A 21,210-nucleotide genomic window follows, 5' to 3' on the forward strand; every position below is an offset into this window, starting at 1 on the left:
ATATACTGGAAGAGTATACGCCTTACAATATGCAAGATTCTAGAACCATCGATATCCGACAGTGCTAAGTATGGAGGAATGTTATAAGAGAAATTGATAGTGACATAACAAAAATGTCAGGCGATATTAACAAGCTAAGGAATTTTACCCAAGATAGCTAGGGAAACTAGTGTTTTTATTTCTTGTTTTAAAAGTAAATAAATTAAAAACTATTGGAATTCGTTTAAGAATAAACGTAATATATACTTGTGTAGAACGATCACCAACCTAATGACTACGCATTATTATAGCGCAAAAAGCTAATTTTATGACTAAATTCCACCAAAAATGTTCGGACGCGAAGACGGAGTGAGTCGACTGTTAACATATGTGTTAGCTGTGTATAATATTCGCACACAATTAGTTACTGTTTGCTTTAGCGAGTAGACCACAAGAATCATTTATGTGCTTCACAGTGTCACAAAGCCAAGAAATATCCCCTTTAGAAAACTATCCTTTTCACCACCCCAGTGAGACGACAGTTCGGTCTAAAATTCATTGATCTAAATTCAATCAATGTTTTCTTGTGCCAACATACCCAGTTTTGGTTGGAACTAAGCGCAAACATGGATCTGTCCTATTTGCTTAGGCTGGGTTCATGTTTGAATTCATAGGAAAACCGATCGTGTGAAATGGCAAACAAATGGTTGAGTAACATCATTAGAAGCTTAGCTTTGTATAAAGTGATTATGATGTGGTTCTATCCAGTTTATTCCGGATATTGGGGTAACTGCTTGTTCTATCCGGTTTAAACTGGATACTGAGATAGATGCTCTGTTTTTAGGGCTCTCAGGTCTTTCAATCTGTCAAGAACTCATTGACGTATAAAGGTGTAATTAACACTAATTAATGGGAGTCTCTGAGATCTGTGAAATAATACCATTTCGAAGTCATCATCAGTCATATAAATTAGACGCTAGTCATGCGTTAACCGTATGAAAACCACATACACGTACGTAAATAGGTATGTTTACCTTATAATCGTTTGTTAGCTTTGAAATGATTACATAATCAATGATGATGATTATTCTTAACCATCGTCTAGTCTTATGTAACAGACCGAACCAGAAACCCCTTAAAATCCAGGGTATCTCCCGAAGAATGGATATGATATAAATAGACAGGGTCATTTACAAACAGAAAGTTGGTTCGGACATAAGTACTGAAATCAACAAAAGTTTGATCAATTTTATGTCCCTGTCTATGCCATTGTTTTATTCGATCCATACTTTAAAAGACACTATATGTAATGACTAGCCGTTTTCCCGTGGGAGCTACTGCCCGCACCAGGATAAAATATAGCCTATGTTACTCGCAGATAATATAGCTTTCTAATGGTGAAAGAATATTTAAAATCGGTCCAGAAGTTTTTGAGTTTATCCATTACAACCAAACAAACAAACAAATAAAGATTTCCTCTTTATAATATTAGTATAGATACTCATAAAACACCATCAAAATGACTTTTAAAATCCCACCAACAATTTTAAGCCATAGCTCTTTTCATAAGACCTAAAATTATTCAGCAAGCGAGCTGTCCGAGGCACGATGCCAGCTTAAGCGGTTAAAACGTAAAGCATACAAGAACATGTTATACTAGATGGATTAATTTGATACTACCACAGATGTAAGTAGCTGTAGAGGACGCTAGAGTACCTACTTAGTATGCTCCAAAATACGAAATAGTTTAAGATGCCGTGCTGTATTGTAAAATCTAATTTTAACAGATTTAGAGTCAATAATGGAAGTGGTAAAGCTACTTTTTTATTTTGATGTTGTTGATGTTCTTTCTAAAAAATATGTTATATAAGTATATAGTGGGAATTCGCTGTATACATATAAAAAAATGGTATGTAATATTGGGAATTAGCTGAGTACCAGTGTCTAACGCAAATCGATGGTCTATTCGACTTCCTTAACCCAGTTGTGAGTCTGGTCAAACCGGTACAACTTGGCAAGACTAGATCAATCAGGCTTCGTGGCTTCTGAGTACCTGTAATGATAGCTAAAAATATTCAAAACAACACTTAGGAAATTTCTACCCATCTGGAGTCCATTGAGTAAATACTCAGACGAAGTTGAAGGCTAGTATCCTACATCCTACATCCTACATCCTACATCCTACATCCTACATCCTACATATCCTACATCCTACATCCTACATCCTACATATCCTACTCCTACATATATTATAAACGTGAATGTTTGTGAGAATGTATGGATGTATGTTTGTTATTCTTTCACGCAAAAACGGCTGGACCGATTGGGTTGAAATTTGGTATGTAGATAGGTTATACCCTGGATTAACACATAGGCTACTTTTTATCCCGGTCAACAGGGATAAACCGTATTTTTATTAATATTTTGTTAAATTAGTATAGACGGCCTCTTTTGAGTTTTGCTGTTTCTTTTTCTGAATCCTGTATTTTTTTTGTTTTTAGGGTTGCGTACCCAAAGGATAAAACGGGACTCTATTGTTTTCGCTCCTCTGTCTGTCCGTCCGTCCGTCCGTCCGTCTGCCCGTCCGTCTGTCACCAGGCTGCATCTAAGGAACCGTGATAGTTAGAGAGCTAAAATTTTCACAGATGATGTATTTTTATTGCCGCTATAACAACAAATACTGAAATACTGAAAACTAGAATGTAATAAATATTTTGGGGGGCTCCGATACAACAAACATGATTTTTTTGTACGATTTATAAATAATGGTACGGAACCCTTCGTGCGCGAGTCTGACTCGCACTTGGCCGGTTTTTTTTATTAGTACGCAGATGTCAATCTTTTTGTCATGGATGCTGTCATAGATTTAGAAACCCACTACCGTTTGATAGATAGGCAATAGGTGACACATAATTTTATGCGATAAGAGTCCAAAAACTGACCACTGTAGAGGCATGTAGCTGGCCCTACTGGCTGGAACTAGAATGTGTTAAAGACAAATTTTAGTAACAAAACAAGCGATACTTTAAAAAATGTTTAACATTTTTTATGAATTGATTCCAAAAATTAAGAAACGCTATAAATACTAATACGTAACTCTAAATACTATAACCTCTACATAAAAAAGTGTGTTTCGTTTTTGGCTTCACCAGAAATCACATAATGGTCGATCTATCTACTGTTATCTATATCTATTGACAAATATGGCTATCATACTGCGCTTTGTCTGTCAGGACCATTGGAATTCAACGAAATTCTCCATAATCCGAATTTTGCGGATATATGTTGTCGATTCAAAATCAATATTTCTTTATGTTTTGTTATTCATACCTATCAGGTTTCGATCGAGTCTACCGTACTCCTTGATAAAATCATTAATATAGATTTGACAATTGAATAGCACCATAAATGAAAATGTATTGTTGTAATTTTTATTAATTTAATTAAAAGTGCAATATAATAAGAAGTATGCCGATAAAGCGTAAGTCAAATCTTTCCCAAAGCACCAATCAAGCTAGACTTATGAAAATAGCTAGAGCTAACGAGACGTTACAAGCAGAACTGCGAAGGCTTGAACAGGCGGTACGTGAGGCAGTTCACAGAGCTGCTGAGACATCGGGGCAGTCTCAAGCTCGGCGACAACAAAACGCTGAGTATGTGGCAACTCAACGGGCAGCTGAAACACCAGAACAGTCTCAAGATAGGCGTCGACAACATGCGGAGTATCTGGCATCTCAACGTGCTTCTGAGACGCCAGATCAGTCGCGAGATCGGTGTCGACAGAATGCTGAGTATCTGGCGTCTCAACGAGTTAATAAGACACCAGTTCAGTCACAAGTCCGCCGACAACAGAACGCTGACTATCTGGCATCCCAGCGCAGTTTATGAAACACCCGAACAGACCCTAGCTCGGCGCCAACAGCAGGCTACTCGCATGGCATCCCAAAGAGCAGCAGAAACTATTGAAGCAACTGAATCTCGCAGACGCGCTGTTTCTGAAAGGGCACAACAGCGACGTCTCATATTCTCGAGAAATACGTGGGGGGTATTCGACAAAGCTGCATTTGATTACGACGAGTCTCTTTATTATGAAACCCACAACCTTATTACAATAGAAATGATGAATAAGGTAGATTTTGCGATGCTCTCAAATGGAAAGAGGAAGCTGCAGGCATGTGTTGCTCGGGTAGTTGTAGAGTTGGTTAAAGAACTGTTCTCCAATGATACGGACGAGTCTACGAGAAGCTAAGGGACACAATGTACTTATACCACGTATCCCTATCATACCCAAAAACTTGCCATTTAATTTTAAACGGCTGCAGTTTCCGTTAAAAGTTGCATTTTCCACAACAACACTTTTTTTTTGACAACCCTTAAAGGTAGCAGGGTTACATTTGGGCTCGCCATGTTTTTCCCATGATCAGCTCTATGTGGCTTGCTCACGTGTTTCTAAATCGCAAACTCTACATGTTTATGCTGACCGAAATAAATCGTTTAATATAGTTTACAGGAGTATATTGCAGTAGCTACCTATAACTTTTAACTAAATTCAAAATCCTTATTTGTGAACGTATCATAATCACCATCTCACGAGCTTTTTCCCAACTATGTTGGGGTCGGCTTCCAGTCTAACCGGATTCACCTGAGTACCAGCACTTTACAAGAAGCGACTGCCTATCTGACCTCCTCAACCCAGCTACCCGGGCAGGCCAATACCCCTTGGTTAGACTGGTGTTCAACTTACTGGCTTCTGACTACCCGTAACGACTGCTAAGGATGTTCAATGACAGCCGGGACCTACAGTTTAACGTGCCATCCGAAACACAGTCATTGGTTCCAACTTAATTCCAACTTATGCGTTGGGAAAGTGCTGTTTTGCAGCCAAGTTTGAATAAATGAGTTTTGATTTTGATTTTTGGTGTCTAAGATGTACTCAGAAAGTACATACAAACTTTGAAAAGTTGCGTTGGTACTTGCCTGACCTGGAATCGAACACACGCTCTCATACTTGAGAGGTTGGTTCTTTGCCCACTAAGCCATCACGACTTGAATGTATTATAATAAGATCTACTTATGTAATTACATAAAATAAACAAAACATACGTTTTATGAAGTTTTTATAATCTTACCTATTAGTTAGATCCTGATCACTACGTATGGACGGACGGACAGTGGAGACTTAGTAATAGGGTTTTTACCCATTGGGGACTTAACCTTAAAAATAAAACGTACCTTTTATGCATATCGAAGTATGAATGAAGTTTTGTTATTTTCGCTACAGGCTGTTTTTATTAATACAAAACGCGGGCGAAGCCGCGGGCGGAAGCTAGTTTAATAATAAAATAGCTTAGATTTGTACAAACCGTTTGGTTCAAAATACTGTAATAATAAATAATTAACATTGTTACCTGTCGGAACGAAGATTAATAAGGTATCTATCGTCTAAAATTGTAACTTAAATAACTAAAACAACAACAATTCTTGTTGAAAGTTTACTCCTTTAAATAAGTACCTAAGATCAACAATATGAATTGTTGACTTACATTATTTATTTAACTAGCTATTTCCTATTGTTTATAAGGAATTTCTCTCTATAATTACCGCGAGTAGGTAGTGTTATAAAATTATTTTAAATTTCACGTCAGATGTCAGGCGGATTTGAGAAACCTCTGACACCAGGGCTTGTTCTTCCTCCTGCCCTGTTCCCAAATTTATTTGGGGTCGGCTCAATATTATGTCATCCTCTTCCATTTTCCCCTGTTACTCGTCATACTGACACTCACTCCCATCAGGGCTTGTTAGCTGATTAAAGCTGCAGTTCTTTCGATACGAAGAAGTAGTATTATAAAGCTTAAATGTTTGTTTGCGTGAGCGCGTCTATCCTAGGAGCCCACAGGACGCGGATGAAACCACTGACGGAATTTATTAACTCTATAATAAATAACTCATTAAAATAAAATATGAATATCCAATATTTTATAACAAACAAACAATACAAAATTTAATGAACTGGCATTCATATCATTTAAGATTAAAATGAAATTAACATTACAATAAGCACTACATTGCGTCCTCGTTACATAAAATAGTGCACAATATGATGTAAAAAGAGATTATTAAATAATTTTTAATTATTTTTTTGCAATCATGGTAAGTAATTGATGAATGGATTGGGATCGCTCAAACTATGTAGCAACTGGTTTCCATCTAGCCTTTTCAAAACTATCTTAGGGTCTGCTTGCAATCTCTGTTACAGCCTTTTTATAGTCCCACTGCTGGGCACAGGCCTCCTCTCACACGGAGAAGGATTGAGCTTTAATCACCACGCTTGCTCAATGCGGGTTGGTGATTTCAGACTTTAGTCCAGGTTTCCTCGAGATGTTTTCCTTCACCTTTTTATCCGCCATTGGTGTCCAAGATATATAGTAATTTTTTGGGATCCCAGTCCAACGTGTGGATAATAATTGGTTTATATAATCACTTTCGTTGTTGACAACTGCAAATTGTAAAATGATGACTATTCAATGGTTATTCACGTCAAATGCATAAGCGTAAAACAATTAAATCTAAGCGCAGCACTCAATAACGAGAACCAATTAATATTATAATTATTCAATTCCAATGAATGTTTAATTTGATTAATTAAATCTATTTTATGACACTTATGCAAAGTGAATTTATTAATATCGTGTTGTGTGTATTTGTTTTAATTTTGATATTTGTCGCTTTTGGTGATATTTTTAGTACATATTATTTCATTGTGTACAAATGTTATATTGCATATAATTACATTGATTGCATATAAAAAACTTTTTTGTAAAGGTTAATGATTAATTAATCTATTATTAACTTTTATAACTAGCTACTTTCCGCAGTTGAATAAAAAGTGGCTTATGCATGACCTTCCTTAGGCTGTAAGCTGTGTATCCTGCCGGGGCTGCGGAATTGTTCGAAAGAGTTACCGCGGCCCTGGTACATAAAAGGCCTACGACGGAACACGACGGTTTTTAGTCAGTAAGAGTCTGACACTGCCTCACCGCTGCTAACCCACAGCGGGAGGGGTCATTTGATGATTTTCTACGTCGTTATAAAAAAAAATCGTTATAGAAAAATTTAAATCGGTTCTACAGTTTAGACGTAAAAGCTAGACAAACAGACAGACCTACGCTGATTAATAATTTTCTTAACAGTAAGTAATTCGTAAGTTTTTCAAAAATAATTTTCACTATAGGTAAAGTACCACGAGTAAATCTAGTCCTTATTGAAAATCAGCCTTGAAGCTCAAACAGATCGCTCTAATCTATACTAAGTGAATTAGAATACAGCAGAAAGCTCTTTGCTAAACCGAAACTTCAAATTCCTTCACGAATCAAACGTTCTCAAGTGATACACGAACTGAATTTAAGCTATTTTGCTTCTGAAACCAGGTATCTACGAAACAATTGGCATTGTTTTGTTGGAATTGACATTTTAAAGGTAGTTTTATGCAGTTTAGTTGTGGTAAAAATTATCTTTTGTATTGCTCTATTTAATAACTGTAATTCAGTAATTTCACATTAATTTCTTATTTCAGTGGTTTTGTAAAAAAAATAACAATGATGCATTCAAACATTATCATTTTGGCTATTATGTATTGTATAATAAATTATGAGTTATATTACTATACCCTTTTTTCCTCTCCAAGCCCTTCCTGTTATTATATCTATGTATGTATAGGCTTTATTTTGGAAGCTTATTGAAGGACCGTGTAAAACTCAGGTTACCACGGAAACAAAAACTTGTGCAAACTTTTGTGTCTACAAAACCACAGGGTGTTGGAAACATTTTTCCATGAATTTTACACGAAACTAATATTTTCCAAACCAAAACCATTTTGTAACAACGAAGACCTATAAAAAAACTGAATATAATGCTCTTACTACATAGCATAGCATACCTACCGATAGTTGCACATTGCACAAAGTACCTACTTACAGACATAATCGCATTTCGCCGAGTCGCGAGTTGTGCTACTTCACAGATTAAAACTTTACAGCACAAATGGGCTCGTTTACAGTCAGATTACAGCTTCAATCCAGGCTTTGTATCGTGCTCAAAGATATTTTTAACCGACTTCCCGAAAAAGGAGGAGGTTCTTGATTTGAATGCTTGTACTTTTTTAAGTTTCGTCGTTATAAAATAGTAACTTGACAATACTTGTATGGGGCTGATGTCAAAATTATATTTCAAGTAAGGAAATCAACGGATAAATGCAATACTGGGAACGACCGTTTACTTCTAGGTAGTAATTTGTCACATCTGCTTGTATATGATTTGTGCATGAATATAGGTATATTATTATGATTTAGATGATTACTTAGGTATGTACGCACTCATAATAAAACAAAATATTACCTCTTACCGACCAAAACTTACCAATTTTTAGGTCAAAATCTATGTTGCTGCAAACTGGATATCGCGTACGTTAGTAGTTCCTCCCTTCATGGCTGACTTCAGACAGGCAAGGTTACTTGACGAGACGATTAGTTGGGTATGTATAAGAAAAAACAAAACAGTAATTATAAATTAATTTTATTAACACCATTATTCAATACATTGATTGTTAATATTACGTTATAGTTTGGGAGATAGCGATGTTCAGTTGTTTCTGAAATTCTATGAAGTTTTGACAACACAAAATAAGTTTTTACAGAGTTTCAATTGTGAAAAAATTAATACATAATTGTCGTCTGCGAACCAAAATTAAGTATTCATTTTATACTCATAGTTAAATATATTTTATACCTACCACCTTTTCTTCCGTGAGGGAATTTCTGGTTAGTGTTAGACCCCAGTCTATGTGCGTGGCTTTCACCTTAATTTTTTTGCAGCAAAAAAGCAGACCATAAAATATAATTTTCGTTCACTCAAACCCACAAACTCCCACATTAATAATATTAATAACATCTACCGATGAAACTTCAAACTTTACGCTTTGATAGAGCAGGAATATTTTTATTTTAGTTAGCAAAAAGTCCCAAAGTTTATTTCTATCATCGCAAACAGAATTCAAGGAAGTATCTTTTACTTGCGAATAAATTTGTACTCACTCAAAATATAGTTGGAAACTCAATCAATTAGCAATCGGAAATTGAAATGAAACGTTCCATTGAAGAAATATTGATTCGAGTAATTATGCAAATGGAAAGTTCTGGAAACTAATTAGACGTCAGCCAACGTCACTCACGTGTTCTTTACATGTATGAAACTAGCTTTTACCTATGGGTTTGCTTGTTTCCTGTTGGAATTATTAAGCACACAAGTATGTATTAAAAGTAACTTATAGCCTACCTTGATAAATAGGCTATCAGATGACAGAAATACATAGGTACCCTTAAATCGGAGCAGTTAGTTCCTAAGATAAGATTTTAATCTAACAAACAAACTTTTAGCTTAATTTTCGATAACATACATAGATGATATTCGTACTGGAAAAAAATATAAAATTAATTCAGGAGTTTACTTTATACATACAGAAATGTTTTTGTCCTATACATAAAATTTCCCAAACATCGCTATCTCGAAACAAGTTTGAATGATAACTACCTACAATTCCTTTATCTATTTACAATGTAAATAATCCCTATTTACATACAAATGTTATAGTAACATACAGTATGGCTGAAAACTGAGAGTAATAAAAACTTCAGTTGAATGGTTAAAACTTTACGATAAGCTTTATGTATTAGGGTAAAACCCTGATAAATTAAATGCTGGGAATACCCACATACTACAGACCAAACAGTCGGCCGACATTTGACCCGATAGTTGTCAATTTTATTTAAAGAAAATCTTGCTTATAGTCAAAGTTTTCAGTCGGTCTGATACCGGCTAAATACCTGATCTTTGTAATGTGCGTACTACCATTCATCTTCATACTGATTTATGAGCCCAAACAATTATCGGCCGACTAAAAGTTTGCAGTGTACGGATGCAAAGGTACATGGTATGGAATGTGTTTTAATTTTGCAGCCCTTAATTAAGGTGGTTTTCACCGTAAAATTCAACGTACCATTGATAATATAATTTCTGTGTTTGATCTACGCTGCCTCGTTTCGGAGAAGTGCAAAATGTTTTGAAAACGTGCCGCTTTCAAGGAGGTAAATCGGCAAATAAACACTGAGACAACATAATTTTAATTTAAAAATTCAAGCCGCTGTCGTAATGGTCTAAGTTTATCACTCACCTCATACCTATTGGTGATTGCTCAGAATTTTTAAAATTAAAGCATGATGTAATAAATAATAGACCGTATTGTCTAGGCTGTCCACATTGGTCTTCAGGCAATAGCTCACTAAAACAATTCTGGTTTCATTAGGCAAAAATAAAATTATTCAAATTATAGTATAGGTACTAATCACCTAAAACAGGTAATATTTGAAATTACCTTTTCGTGTGGGAGCAAGCCGTATATGTGTATTTATGACCTTTTATCCAAAAACTCAATTTAACAAAGAATAATTTTAACAGCATTATCGCTACTCGAAGTAACTTAACCTTTTTGGAACATTATTTAATTTTTCGATCAAAATAAAGATCATGTTTTTCCGTTTTTGCAAATTATTACACTTAATATGTAATATCTTTGATATACAATGAATTAATTATCATGATAATTATCTGTCCCATTATATAATCACATGAACTTAAAACTAACTTAAACAAATAAAAACAATTGAACAAATTCACACATTATAGGTAATACAATTAAAAGTAGTTTGAAATAAAGAAACTTGCCTGAATAAAAACAGCTGTTATGAAATACATTACCAATATTTTTTTTAGTACGACAATGCAATTTGATCTACAAAAATATATGTATTTTAACTAACATTACAAAATGCTTCATTTCAGAGTTTGTAAATTCAATTAATAAAAAATCATTTTCAATTAGATACCAAAATCGGACTCCAACTGTAAAACTTATCGATTAGAGTTTCGAATGATCGGAATAAATATTATGCATACCTTTTCGAAGTTTACAAAACTAATACAAAATATCGCGATATCGATACTGATATTTAATACCTTTATAAAATATCAGCGACCCGATGTCCAATAAATTTACGAAACCGTGGAACAATCTTAAAATTCGCCAATTTATCTGCCGCCGACTCGATTAAAATTCTATTCGATTCCCGGCACGTAATTATCGATATTGATAAAATTTGCTCAACGAAATATGAACAATGTTTTTGGTTAAACTTGGCGACAATTTTTCGTGTAGTATCGTAGAAGTAAAGACGGAACGTAATTTAATATTATTGAAGGAATATATTGTTTGCCGATTAGATAATATATTTTATTATTTCTAGAGTTGCTTGATACCAGCTTCTGGAGAGGGTGTTCATCTTATTTTTGTTTTACGTCTAACTAACATAATTCTGTGTCTGTCTAATAGGTACATTTCCAAAAATGCTATCGTAATACGGCCCTGCCCTTAATTAGTTTCGTTAATTATCTGAATGCCAAAGATGCAACTTAAAGATGTTATGGGTGATTTCATTGAGTAAGGACTGAAAATTTTGAAATTAACGCTCATTTCTTCTTTCTAAGAGAAGAGCGCAGCCCTGAAGTGGATCAATATGAAAGACTAATGATGATTAGAGATGTTAAAACTCGTATTCTTTTTCCAGGAAATAATTATTTTTCAAAAAAAATCTGTAGCTACTGCTTAATAAAAAACACTAGTAGCTACAATTCTTTTGTTTAGTTACTGAACTTCCCTTTTTTTCTTACATACATACGAGTATATCATGTTTTTCACTCACGATCAGAGACAATATTTTTATGTCAGCGCGTCAAACAGACTCCTTTTATCTTTTTGTCCAAACATATCTATTGTCTATTAACTATCGAGGATATCGTCTGTTTTTGACATCTTTATATATGACCTACTTTATGTCTTTTCTAAGTTTTATTTTTATTATAACATTTACTATTTTATTTGGGGTGTAATTGATTTTTCTTGCTATATGTTTTATTTCAATGTGTTTTTCTAAAAGTTGTGATTGCACGTATTAATTTATGATTTTTCCGATTCCAAAGCATACAAAGTGTCTCTTATCACGTGCAACATATGTATATTATACATATAACAAAAGTGTTCACACATTAGATTGTAGTTAAACTTGATAAACAAAACAAATAAATAGGTTATAATTAATTCCCCACACAAACATGATTATAGCCTATTTTAAAATAACGTTGATAAAAACCATTAAAATTCATAGTAAATTTTAATTATGCGATTTATAACCAAAACATGGCTCGCGGGCAATTTTTGAATATAATGCCAATTATGCAAATTCAATCTAAAATGTTTTTGGCAAAAAGCACCTGAAATATTTTGAATATGAACAATAACTATGCGGTGTAATATCTGTTGGTTATATTTATTTTGGTAGTGTAATTAAAATTTCAAGCAATACGAGCTTCCGCGGAAGGTTTCACTCGCGTAACGGGGTCAACTTACCATACCATAAAACCACCAGGATAAAAGTATCCTATGTGTTAAGATGCGTGTGCGCCAAATTGCAGCTTATTATGTTCAGCTGTAAAGCGTGATAGAGGAACAAACATCCAAATATCCAAACCCACAAACTGACTGATATTATAAAGGTGAAAGTTTCTGTGTACCTATGTTACGCGGATGTTTGTAACTTCTTAAACTACAAACATCTGAACGGATTTTGATGAAACTTGACAGTAATTTAGCTTCCTACATCAATATAGCGCTCAACAACTTTTTAACCCAGTGCTGCAAATAGTTCCATTAGAAAGCAAACAAATAATGCAAGGAATGCTTAATACATATTTAGTACACATCACGTTACGTGGTCATGTCAATAATTTCGCGGTAGATAAATGCGGAATACTGATGCCCCTGTCAACTACTTTCAATGAACATATTAAATAATTCCAGTTGTTTTTGTAACCAAATTAAAGCCAATTTGAATAAAATTACGTTGGACATCAATTTATGTATTTGCGTCACATTGTGTATCGTTCAATGGGTGAAAATTCAAAAGCGATTCGCTTACAGATTAACAACTCATATTGTTGAAATATAATGCGATAATTATGTAAATTAACACTTCAAAGGGTATGTGTTTTACAGGACATTGCGATTGTTTTACATGAAAGGTAGATAGAGTTGTAGCTGCATTTAGTAATGAGCATTTTTTACCAATTACGGTTACAGCCTATTTCAAACAAGTCTTAAACCGATGTCATCCTCTGGAGATAAAACAAAACTGTCATAGAACAATACAAAAAAATGGCCAACTTGGGAATTGAATCCTAGACGCAGTAAGGAATTTTTCATCACTCATTTTCCTCAAAAAATATTGTTATAAACACACCGTGTAGCAGATAGAACCAACTCTTGATCACAGTTTTTTTCAGAACAGTGCAAAGCCCAAAAAATTAAAATTTCAAGTGAATTAGTAATTATTTCAACCATTTCTTCACAATACTTTAACCACTTACTGTGTTTATCAGTTATCAGTGAATACGTACATCTGTACCTACTTCTCATATATAAACAAGGTAACACGGCTTGGTAACAAAAATACAATAAAAAACTAATGTAGGTACCTATAACATTGCGTAGATGATTAGACTAATGAGCCGCATCGTGAGGGGCACTGAAATTACACTGTCTCTTAGAGTATTGAACCAACTGGAGACGCCATTTGGTGTCTTTTGGAACGAAGTTCCTTATCGCGCGTTGTGAAAGGGGGCTAGACGGAAAAAAATCTTACGAAAATGTTGCCACGACACTTTTTGCTATAGTAAGCTATTGTAAGCTGTGCGGCGTCGCATGTTTCTCTGTGTGTCTGTCTATCTCTCTCTCACTAATTAATCGAAAGGAACTTCGTTCCATCCGGGTGTCCCTTGACACCTCTCAAGTTTTATACTGACTTTTGCTACTCATCTTCAGGGAAACCATTGATCATTGCGATGCCGATCACTGGAGCCTTATTTTATTAAAAATCCTGAGTTCTTTGTACACCTATTGCTACAATCTGACCCCCTCCTCTCTGCTAAAGGCAATATAGTGCCAATCATACTCGTATGGACTTATGCATCACGTTTATGCTTGTTTTTGTCAATTTCATAGTATGCTTGCCTAACGATGTGATCCAAAATATACAGGAGTATTTTTTTGTTGGCTGATTTTTCACACAGAGCTTTGTTCTCATTTCGCCTCCAGTTGGTTGAATGCTCTAAGAATTGTCTTTACACAATTAAGACCCACACAAATGATACACTTGTTTTGATAGAGAGGTATACAATCAATCTCTTTTGTCGATACTGGTATTTTTGTTTACATGATCATTACTATTACCTAGTAGTCCAAAGGTAACTTTATTATAAGTAAGTACCGTATTATAAGTAAGTACCGTAACACAATATTTTCATACAGATTTTTATTTCTTATTTCTGGATATATTTTGAGGAGACAGTATCAGAATAACTGAGGAGAAAAGAGGGTTGAGAAAGTCAGATAGGCAGTCGTTCCTTGTAAAACACTGGTACTCAGCTGCACCAAGTTGGATTGGAAACCGACCCCAACATAGTAAGCAACATAGGAGATGATGGAGTATCAGAATGGTAGGTTGGCTACTTATACATATGCGGGAAGGAGATTCCTTGACTCGAAGACAAACTAGTGAAAAATAAGTGCCAGGATAAAGACAATATATTCAAATAGACTTTTTCATTAATAAAAAATTACTGTGAACATTACAAATGAACTCGAAACTTCGCCAGAACATCGATCAAGCGCGCCTAGGCTCAATTTATCAAAATATTATCAGCGAGATAAATTACTCAGAGCTCACGATAAAAAATATTCAAATAATTTTATAAGGAAACTCGCAAAGAGGACTGCCATTAATAATTTCAATATTCTCAATATTAATTTGCAATCAAGTTAATATAGACTCTGTAGTTACGTAAGCAAGGTTCAATTTCGGATAGCTGGAATTATTAATATGCAATATCATGACATTATGAGAACTACTGATTTCACATACTTAACAAAGTTAACTGAAAATTGGAATTCAAACCGTTGATATTCCATTTCAATCATTTCACGTTTCAAAGTTATCATTAAATAAGTAATAGGGTTGTAATAAGTACGGATATGTGTTTCCTTTTAACTTTAAAGAGGAGATTCTTAGTTTTCCTGCAAGTATGTATGTTTGTGCATGTTTATCTCACGTTTGGCAGAACCGATTTTCAGCATAATATTGGGCAGACTCAGAAGAAGGTTTTAGGTATAATATTGAAGACGTTTTTTTATGTGTTTCCGAAATTATTCCCTTTTTACGAATTGTTATGTAATTTGCGGTTTAAACCATTTAAAATTGAACACAGCCCATTCCTGTGTGGTCAGCCGTTTCATAACGAAACATAAATATATTTTCGCCTTTAACATACACATTGTGGACATATTAACATGTTTAATTATACAACCCACTACGGTACACAACAAACAATATTATATCTTGTTGTATGAGCAAATAACTTTATATTTTTAATTTTAATATCCTGTCCTCAGACAATCGATCTCAGTGGCGTGCACTTGGAGAGGCCTATCTCTAGCAGTCATAAAGTAAATAACCACTAGAGAGCGCACTCGCCAATTTCTTCTAAGAACACGACTCACCACTGCGGGCGGGGGGACGCCGCATAATCCGCGGCTACTATTGGTCAGTTCAAGGTCGCTACTAAAGGATCGTACTGATCGTAGCCTTATAGTACGCGCAAAATCACTAACTTTTGGCGAGCGTCGGGGCACTGTATGCGCAGTCAAGTGGTTTTATAGTCTTTGCTAGCAGTGGACTGCGATAGGCTGATGACGATGATGATGATCCTGTCTAGTCGTGGTGGCCTACTGGGTAAAGCACCAACCTCTCATGTATGAGTTTGCGTTCGATACCAGGTCATCCAAGTAGCAATGTAACTTGTCTAAGTTTGTATGTACTTTCTAAGTATATCTTAGACACTAATTGCTGATTAAAAGATGAAGAAAAACATCCCGAGGAAACGTGGACTATAGAGTCTGAAGTCACCAATCCGCATTGAGCAAGCGTGGTGATTAACGCTCAATCCTTCTCCGTGTGAGAGGAGGCCTGTGCCCAGCAGTGGGACGATAAAAAGGTTGTCGCGAAATATATCTGGTCCGTGGTAGCGTGATACGTTAAAAATTAATGTTGTTAACTATATTAAGATTTTCCAAGCCAAAATCCGAGACTTCTCGAAGCACTCAAAGACTGTTGATGACCTATTAAATCTTAATCAGGGTTCAAGTAGGCTAAAGCTATTTTTATTCGGCAAGTTTCGTATTTCGTATAAATTAGATTTTGTTCAATGTAATTCGAGTAGCTAGTACACTTCTGAAGGACACTTAAATAAAAATAGTAATAAAAATATAGGGCTTACAAAATTTAGACTATAACAAAATGTGACAATATGATTTAGAGTTTTCACACACTGCAAATTTTTTGTCGGCCGATAGTTTGTTTGGGCTCATAAATCAGTATGAAGATGAATGGTACCTAGGTAGTACGCACATTACAAAGATCAGGTATTTAGCCGGTACGAGACTGAAAACTAGAAATATTGGTTGCCAAGCAACGGGTCAACTGTCGACCGACTGTTTAGTCTACAGTATACGGGTACTCTTATAAACAAACTTCAACACGATTTTTTATAGTTTTCTTTGAAAACTTAAACTGTTAGCCGAAAGGAAACCCACACAACCGACAGTGAACTTAACTTACTACGAAATAGAGTTTAAAATAACATTTTTTTATCATTTAGAATTTTAATACTTTAAGAGAACGAAGTCGGCATTGCTCGCGGATGTACTTTTAATGACTTACCCGATTTTGTATATAAAAAAAAAAACAGTTGTTTGAACTTTGGCTTGAATGAGAATTAATGGTTACAAATTGCAATACTTTTAAAATTATTTCAGAGGAAACGGCTGCTTTGAGGAAAATATTTTTAAGGGTGCTGAAATATTCGGTAGATTTTATGTTTCGTAATAACTAAATTGAAGTCAAATATAACCAATTTGTTTTTCAGTGTTTTAGACGCAAAACATTTACCAGTAAAAAATATAAAACTTGGCTATATCACAAATATTCACAATCAGATACAGTAACTTATTGTAATGACAGCTAAAAAAAGATATGATAAATTTTTCCATTGTTGAGTAAGCCTAAACAATATATTTTGGTAACTCAATGTAGAATAAAACCTTGTTCTATTTTACAATAAAAAAAGTTTTGCTATAAATGATCGTCCATTTCATATTTCGAATAGAATACCAAAACTATTTCCAAACTAGGATTCCTTGAAACGAAACTTGGAAAACTTCAAAAATTCTAAACCAACTTCCATTTATCTTTCAAATACTTTACAACAATATTTTTTTGAATTTATTCAATGGAACGGTAAAAAGTTCACCGTGCGTCAATTTGTACCCATTTTTACATTGCCAACAGTAATGAGACTTAGTCATCCGCAGCGGGATCTACCAGGGCCAAGGCCTGCCGGGTCTGCAGGATTGTTCGAAGGAGTGCCCCAGCCCTGGTACATAAATGGGTTGGGTTTTAGTCTTTAGTCAGTAAGAGTCTGACACTCCCTCACGCTGCTAACCCACAGCGGGAGAGATCATTTGATGATTTCCATAAAAAGCGACCTATGTCTTTTGAAAGCTCCTGGCGAGCACTTATTTCATTTAATGGCCGTCATGTTCGAATTGCGCGCGAACATGGTGTTTTCCACCTTCACATGTTGGACGTTGTACATTTACTAACATAACATAAGTTTTAAATGGTCGAAGACACTATTTTATTTATATGCGCTAAATTCGCTCGCGGGATTTGAACATGTAGAGTACTCGCCAAGAGCATCATAGGACAAAGGTCTTATCACTTTTGAGCAATTTTGAAAAGTGGATTTTATCACTGTTGAGCAATTTTGAAATTTCGAGGTAGTTGTTCATACAAAAGTACCGTTTCTCCTTTAATATTTTAACTCAGAACACACATTAAACCTCCGATCAACAAATCGAGTTTAGATAACCTCCATTTTATGGGCAATAAATAAAATTTGACATGTCATTACTTTGATGAAACTTGCGGGTGGAAAGCGGGTGGAAAGCGTGTGGAAATCTTTAATATGCCATGCATGGGTGCGTGCGTGTGACCGATAGCCCATAAAAGGGCTATAAAGATTCCTCAGTTACCGTTTCCAGTCATAAAATGTATGGATCTCGAAACTGTGACGGCAACTCGAGTACTTTTTTACGAGTCTCGAGTTGTGAGTTGTCAACGGTAAAGCTTTGATTTTTGCGTTCAAGTGATTCTTATATCCATGACCTTGTTGTAGGTTAGAGTTGGTTACATCCTGTAAATAATAGCGTTTGATATTAAAACTCAGTAAATATGTGTGTTTCTTTCTTCAGTTAAAAACTAAAGTAGGTTTTGTTAATGTTTGATTTTCGATTCTCATTTCTGAAATTGCCTCGGTGGAAAATAACGTTATTCTAACAATTCATTGTAACCTAGTTATGAACGTTACAATCAAACCAAACTAATAGACGAAATAAATTCCCAGATTCATCTGAAATTAAATCCAAATTAACCTGTCGTATAATCCTTCCTTGGAAATGGAAAAATCTAGAAGAATGTGCAGAAATGGTATTCGTTTGACCTCAATTCTGTCCGCTCGTTAAGTCCCTTCGAGAGACCGACACGAAAACAAGTAGATTGTTAAATATCGTCTTAATTTACGACAACAAGATAAGAATAAATCAAGCACCCGACAAATAATTTTCTGTAGATAAAATTAGGGTTCAAAATGGTTGACGACCTCGCTGATGCAATGGTCACCATGCCGGATCTGCCAAACTGATGGACCCAGGTTCAATTCTCGGTACAGTCAACATTTGTGTGATAAGCAATGCTTATTGGCTGTGGTCTGGGTGTCGTTATATGAAGTTTATCAGATGTGTCAGCACCCTTAACACAAGCTAATAAATAGCTTACCGACTATATTTTTGTAAATAAAAATAAAATGCATCCGCGAGAAACATCGACATGGAAAGATTAGTCTAGCGTTTACGAACATAGTAATTGTGACTATAGGTAGGTTACGCAATGGAGCGCGTACATGACGCGCTGGCTATATGTCAGCTGATGAAGGCCGCAAGGAGAGCCAGCAATGATTCGGAACAGCCCGCTGCGCCGCCCCTTTGCATCGCTAGCGGGTTTTCGCCTGCGAAAGAAATTGTTTTAGTATTTGGAAAGCACAGGTGGTTTTACACATTAATATTTTAAACTAAGGAGTTCGGTCGTGAAAATATTATATAGGTGTGTTAGTGGTCATGGAAAATCATTTGGTGCCTCTCGTTCCGTTCGTCCGTCAATCCGCGATAAAGCTGTGTCTCATGAACCGTGATAGTTAGACAGCTGACAGTTTCACAGATGATGTATTATTATTGCCGTTTTAATAAGAAAAACTGAAAATATATTTAATACATATTTAATTACTAATATTTTAAGGTAGTTGCCACAGGTGATATGGAACCCTTCATGCGCGAATCCAACTCGAACTATACCTACTTATTTTTTAAATGCTCGTACCGAAATTGTTTTTTTTACAAATACCAACATGATTTCTAGGAAATTAAACAAAACAAAATCAAAAATAATGTTCTATTTTTAAAATATCCTTTGATCATGGACTGTTGCTTTTAAACTGGACATTTCCACTTGATCTGTTAAAGCGATACGTATTTCTGAACGAGTAGATAATTCTAAACTCAAATGCTATAGGAAGCTCTAATCCTTTGAAATGAAATATTTATGAAAGCGAGGAACGTAGAAAATGAACTATCGAAAGTACTCATCTATAAATAAATAAAATTGAAGTATCCATTTGTAATATAGAATAGTTCAAAATAAAAACCAGTTTTCAAAAAATGCATAATAAATAATTAGGTTTTGAAAAATCCAGTTACTTGAGCAACGCGATACCTCTTGATAAGACTAATTGTCAGACTTTCTGGCTTCTTATTGGCAAAGATGATCAATTGACAGCCACATCGTGTCTTCTGACACACGAAGGAACTCGTCATGACAAGATGATCACCCATCCACTGACAGACCGCGCCAAGCGTTGCTTAACCTTATGATTGATCGACCCTTGCGGTTTTTTACTTAACCACGAGCTAAGTAAATCGCAATGAGAATCTAGTTTGCAACAAGAAATATACTCCCTGGTATTGCAGCGAGTATTTTTGCTGCACATTTACTAGAATTCAGTGTCTTGGAAACTGAAAATTGTGAGCTCGCGTGATGAGATACGATATTATATTTGCTGTTATTGCGGGCGCTTTTATTAGTTTATATTGTATGACATTAACCTGCAAGTTTTCGTTCTGACTGTTGTTAAATTGCAGTGGTTATTTGTGGTTGTTGCTTTATTAAAAGGCAGAATATAGTTCGGATTTGGAATGGTTGACCAAAGAAACGTATGGATGGATATTAAGTAGATACATTCCTTCTAGCGTGAAAACTGCTAGCATGCAAAGTCCACCATGAAAAAAAACTGTTTTGATGTTAAATGACTGTTATGATCAACTATTATTGATGTTAAAGTTAACTTTGATTTGTGAAAGATACCAAGAAGATCTCAGATGATGTCAGACAGAAAAGATAGAAAGAAGATGAACATCAGATAAGAAATACCGGGCTCATTTCGTTTAAAATATTGAAGTGTGAAAGTCCTCCTAACAGGAATAGATATGGTTTATGATTAAAAATATTTTTATATTAATTCAGGAGCATTTCTATGACATCCTTCTATATGAAGTAAAATAGAGAGCTCGTTAAACCAAAACGCTATTCCAACTAAGTTTTGAAATAACTAGTTGGGTGATGTTGCATGTCTATTAGCAGCTATATTTTGAAGTGAATGTAACAAAATAATGAACCACTTGTCGCTTTAGCATTTAAAAGCAAAGAAGCAACTGGTTTGATAGTGAATTTCATTTCATAATTGGTGTTGTAAATAATCGCCGCTAAGTACCTAACAGCCGTTGGGTTAATTTATCATGAGGTTAAGCAACGTTTGGTACGGTCAGTCCGTGGATGGGTGACCGTC

General features: G+C 35.0%; 1 protein-coding gene across 1 annotated transcript in view; it reads right to left on the bottom strand.

The window, feature by feature from the left end:
• Positions 1-10,848: 10,848 nt before the first annotated feature.
• LOC110383336 (lachesin) overlaps positions 10,849-21,210 on the bottom strand; it is a 42,108-nt gene continuing 31,746 nt past the window's right edge. The window contains exon 6 of the mRNA XM_064041260.1: positions 10,849-19,320. Within this exon, the coding sequence (XP_063897330.1) occupies positions 19,235-19,320 (86 nt within the window). The 3' untranslated portion in view covers positions 10,849-19,234. The remainder of the gene's footprint in view (positions 19,321-21,210) is intronic.

Source organism: Helicoverpa armigera, chromosome 24, assembly GCF_030705265.1.
Source record: "Helicoverpa armigera isolate CAAS_96S chromosome 24, ASM3070526v1, whole genome shotgun sequence".
Lineage (NCBI taxonomy): Eukaryota > Metazoa > Arthropoda > Insecta > Lepidoptera > Noctuidae > Helicoverpa > Helicoverpa armigera.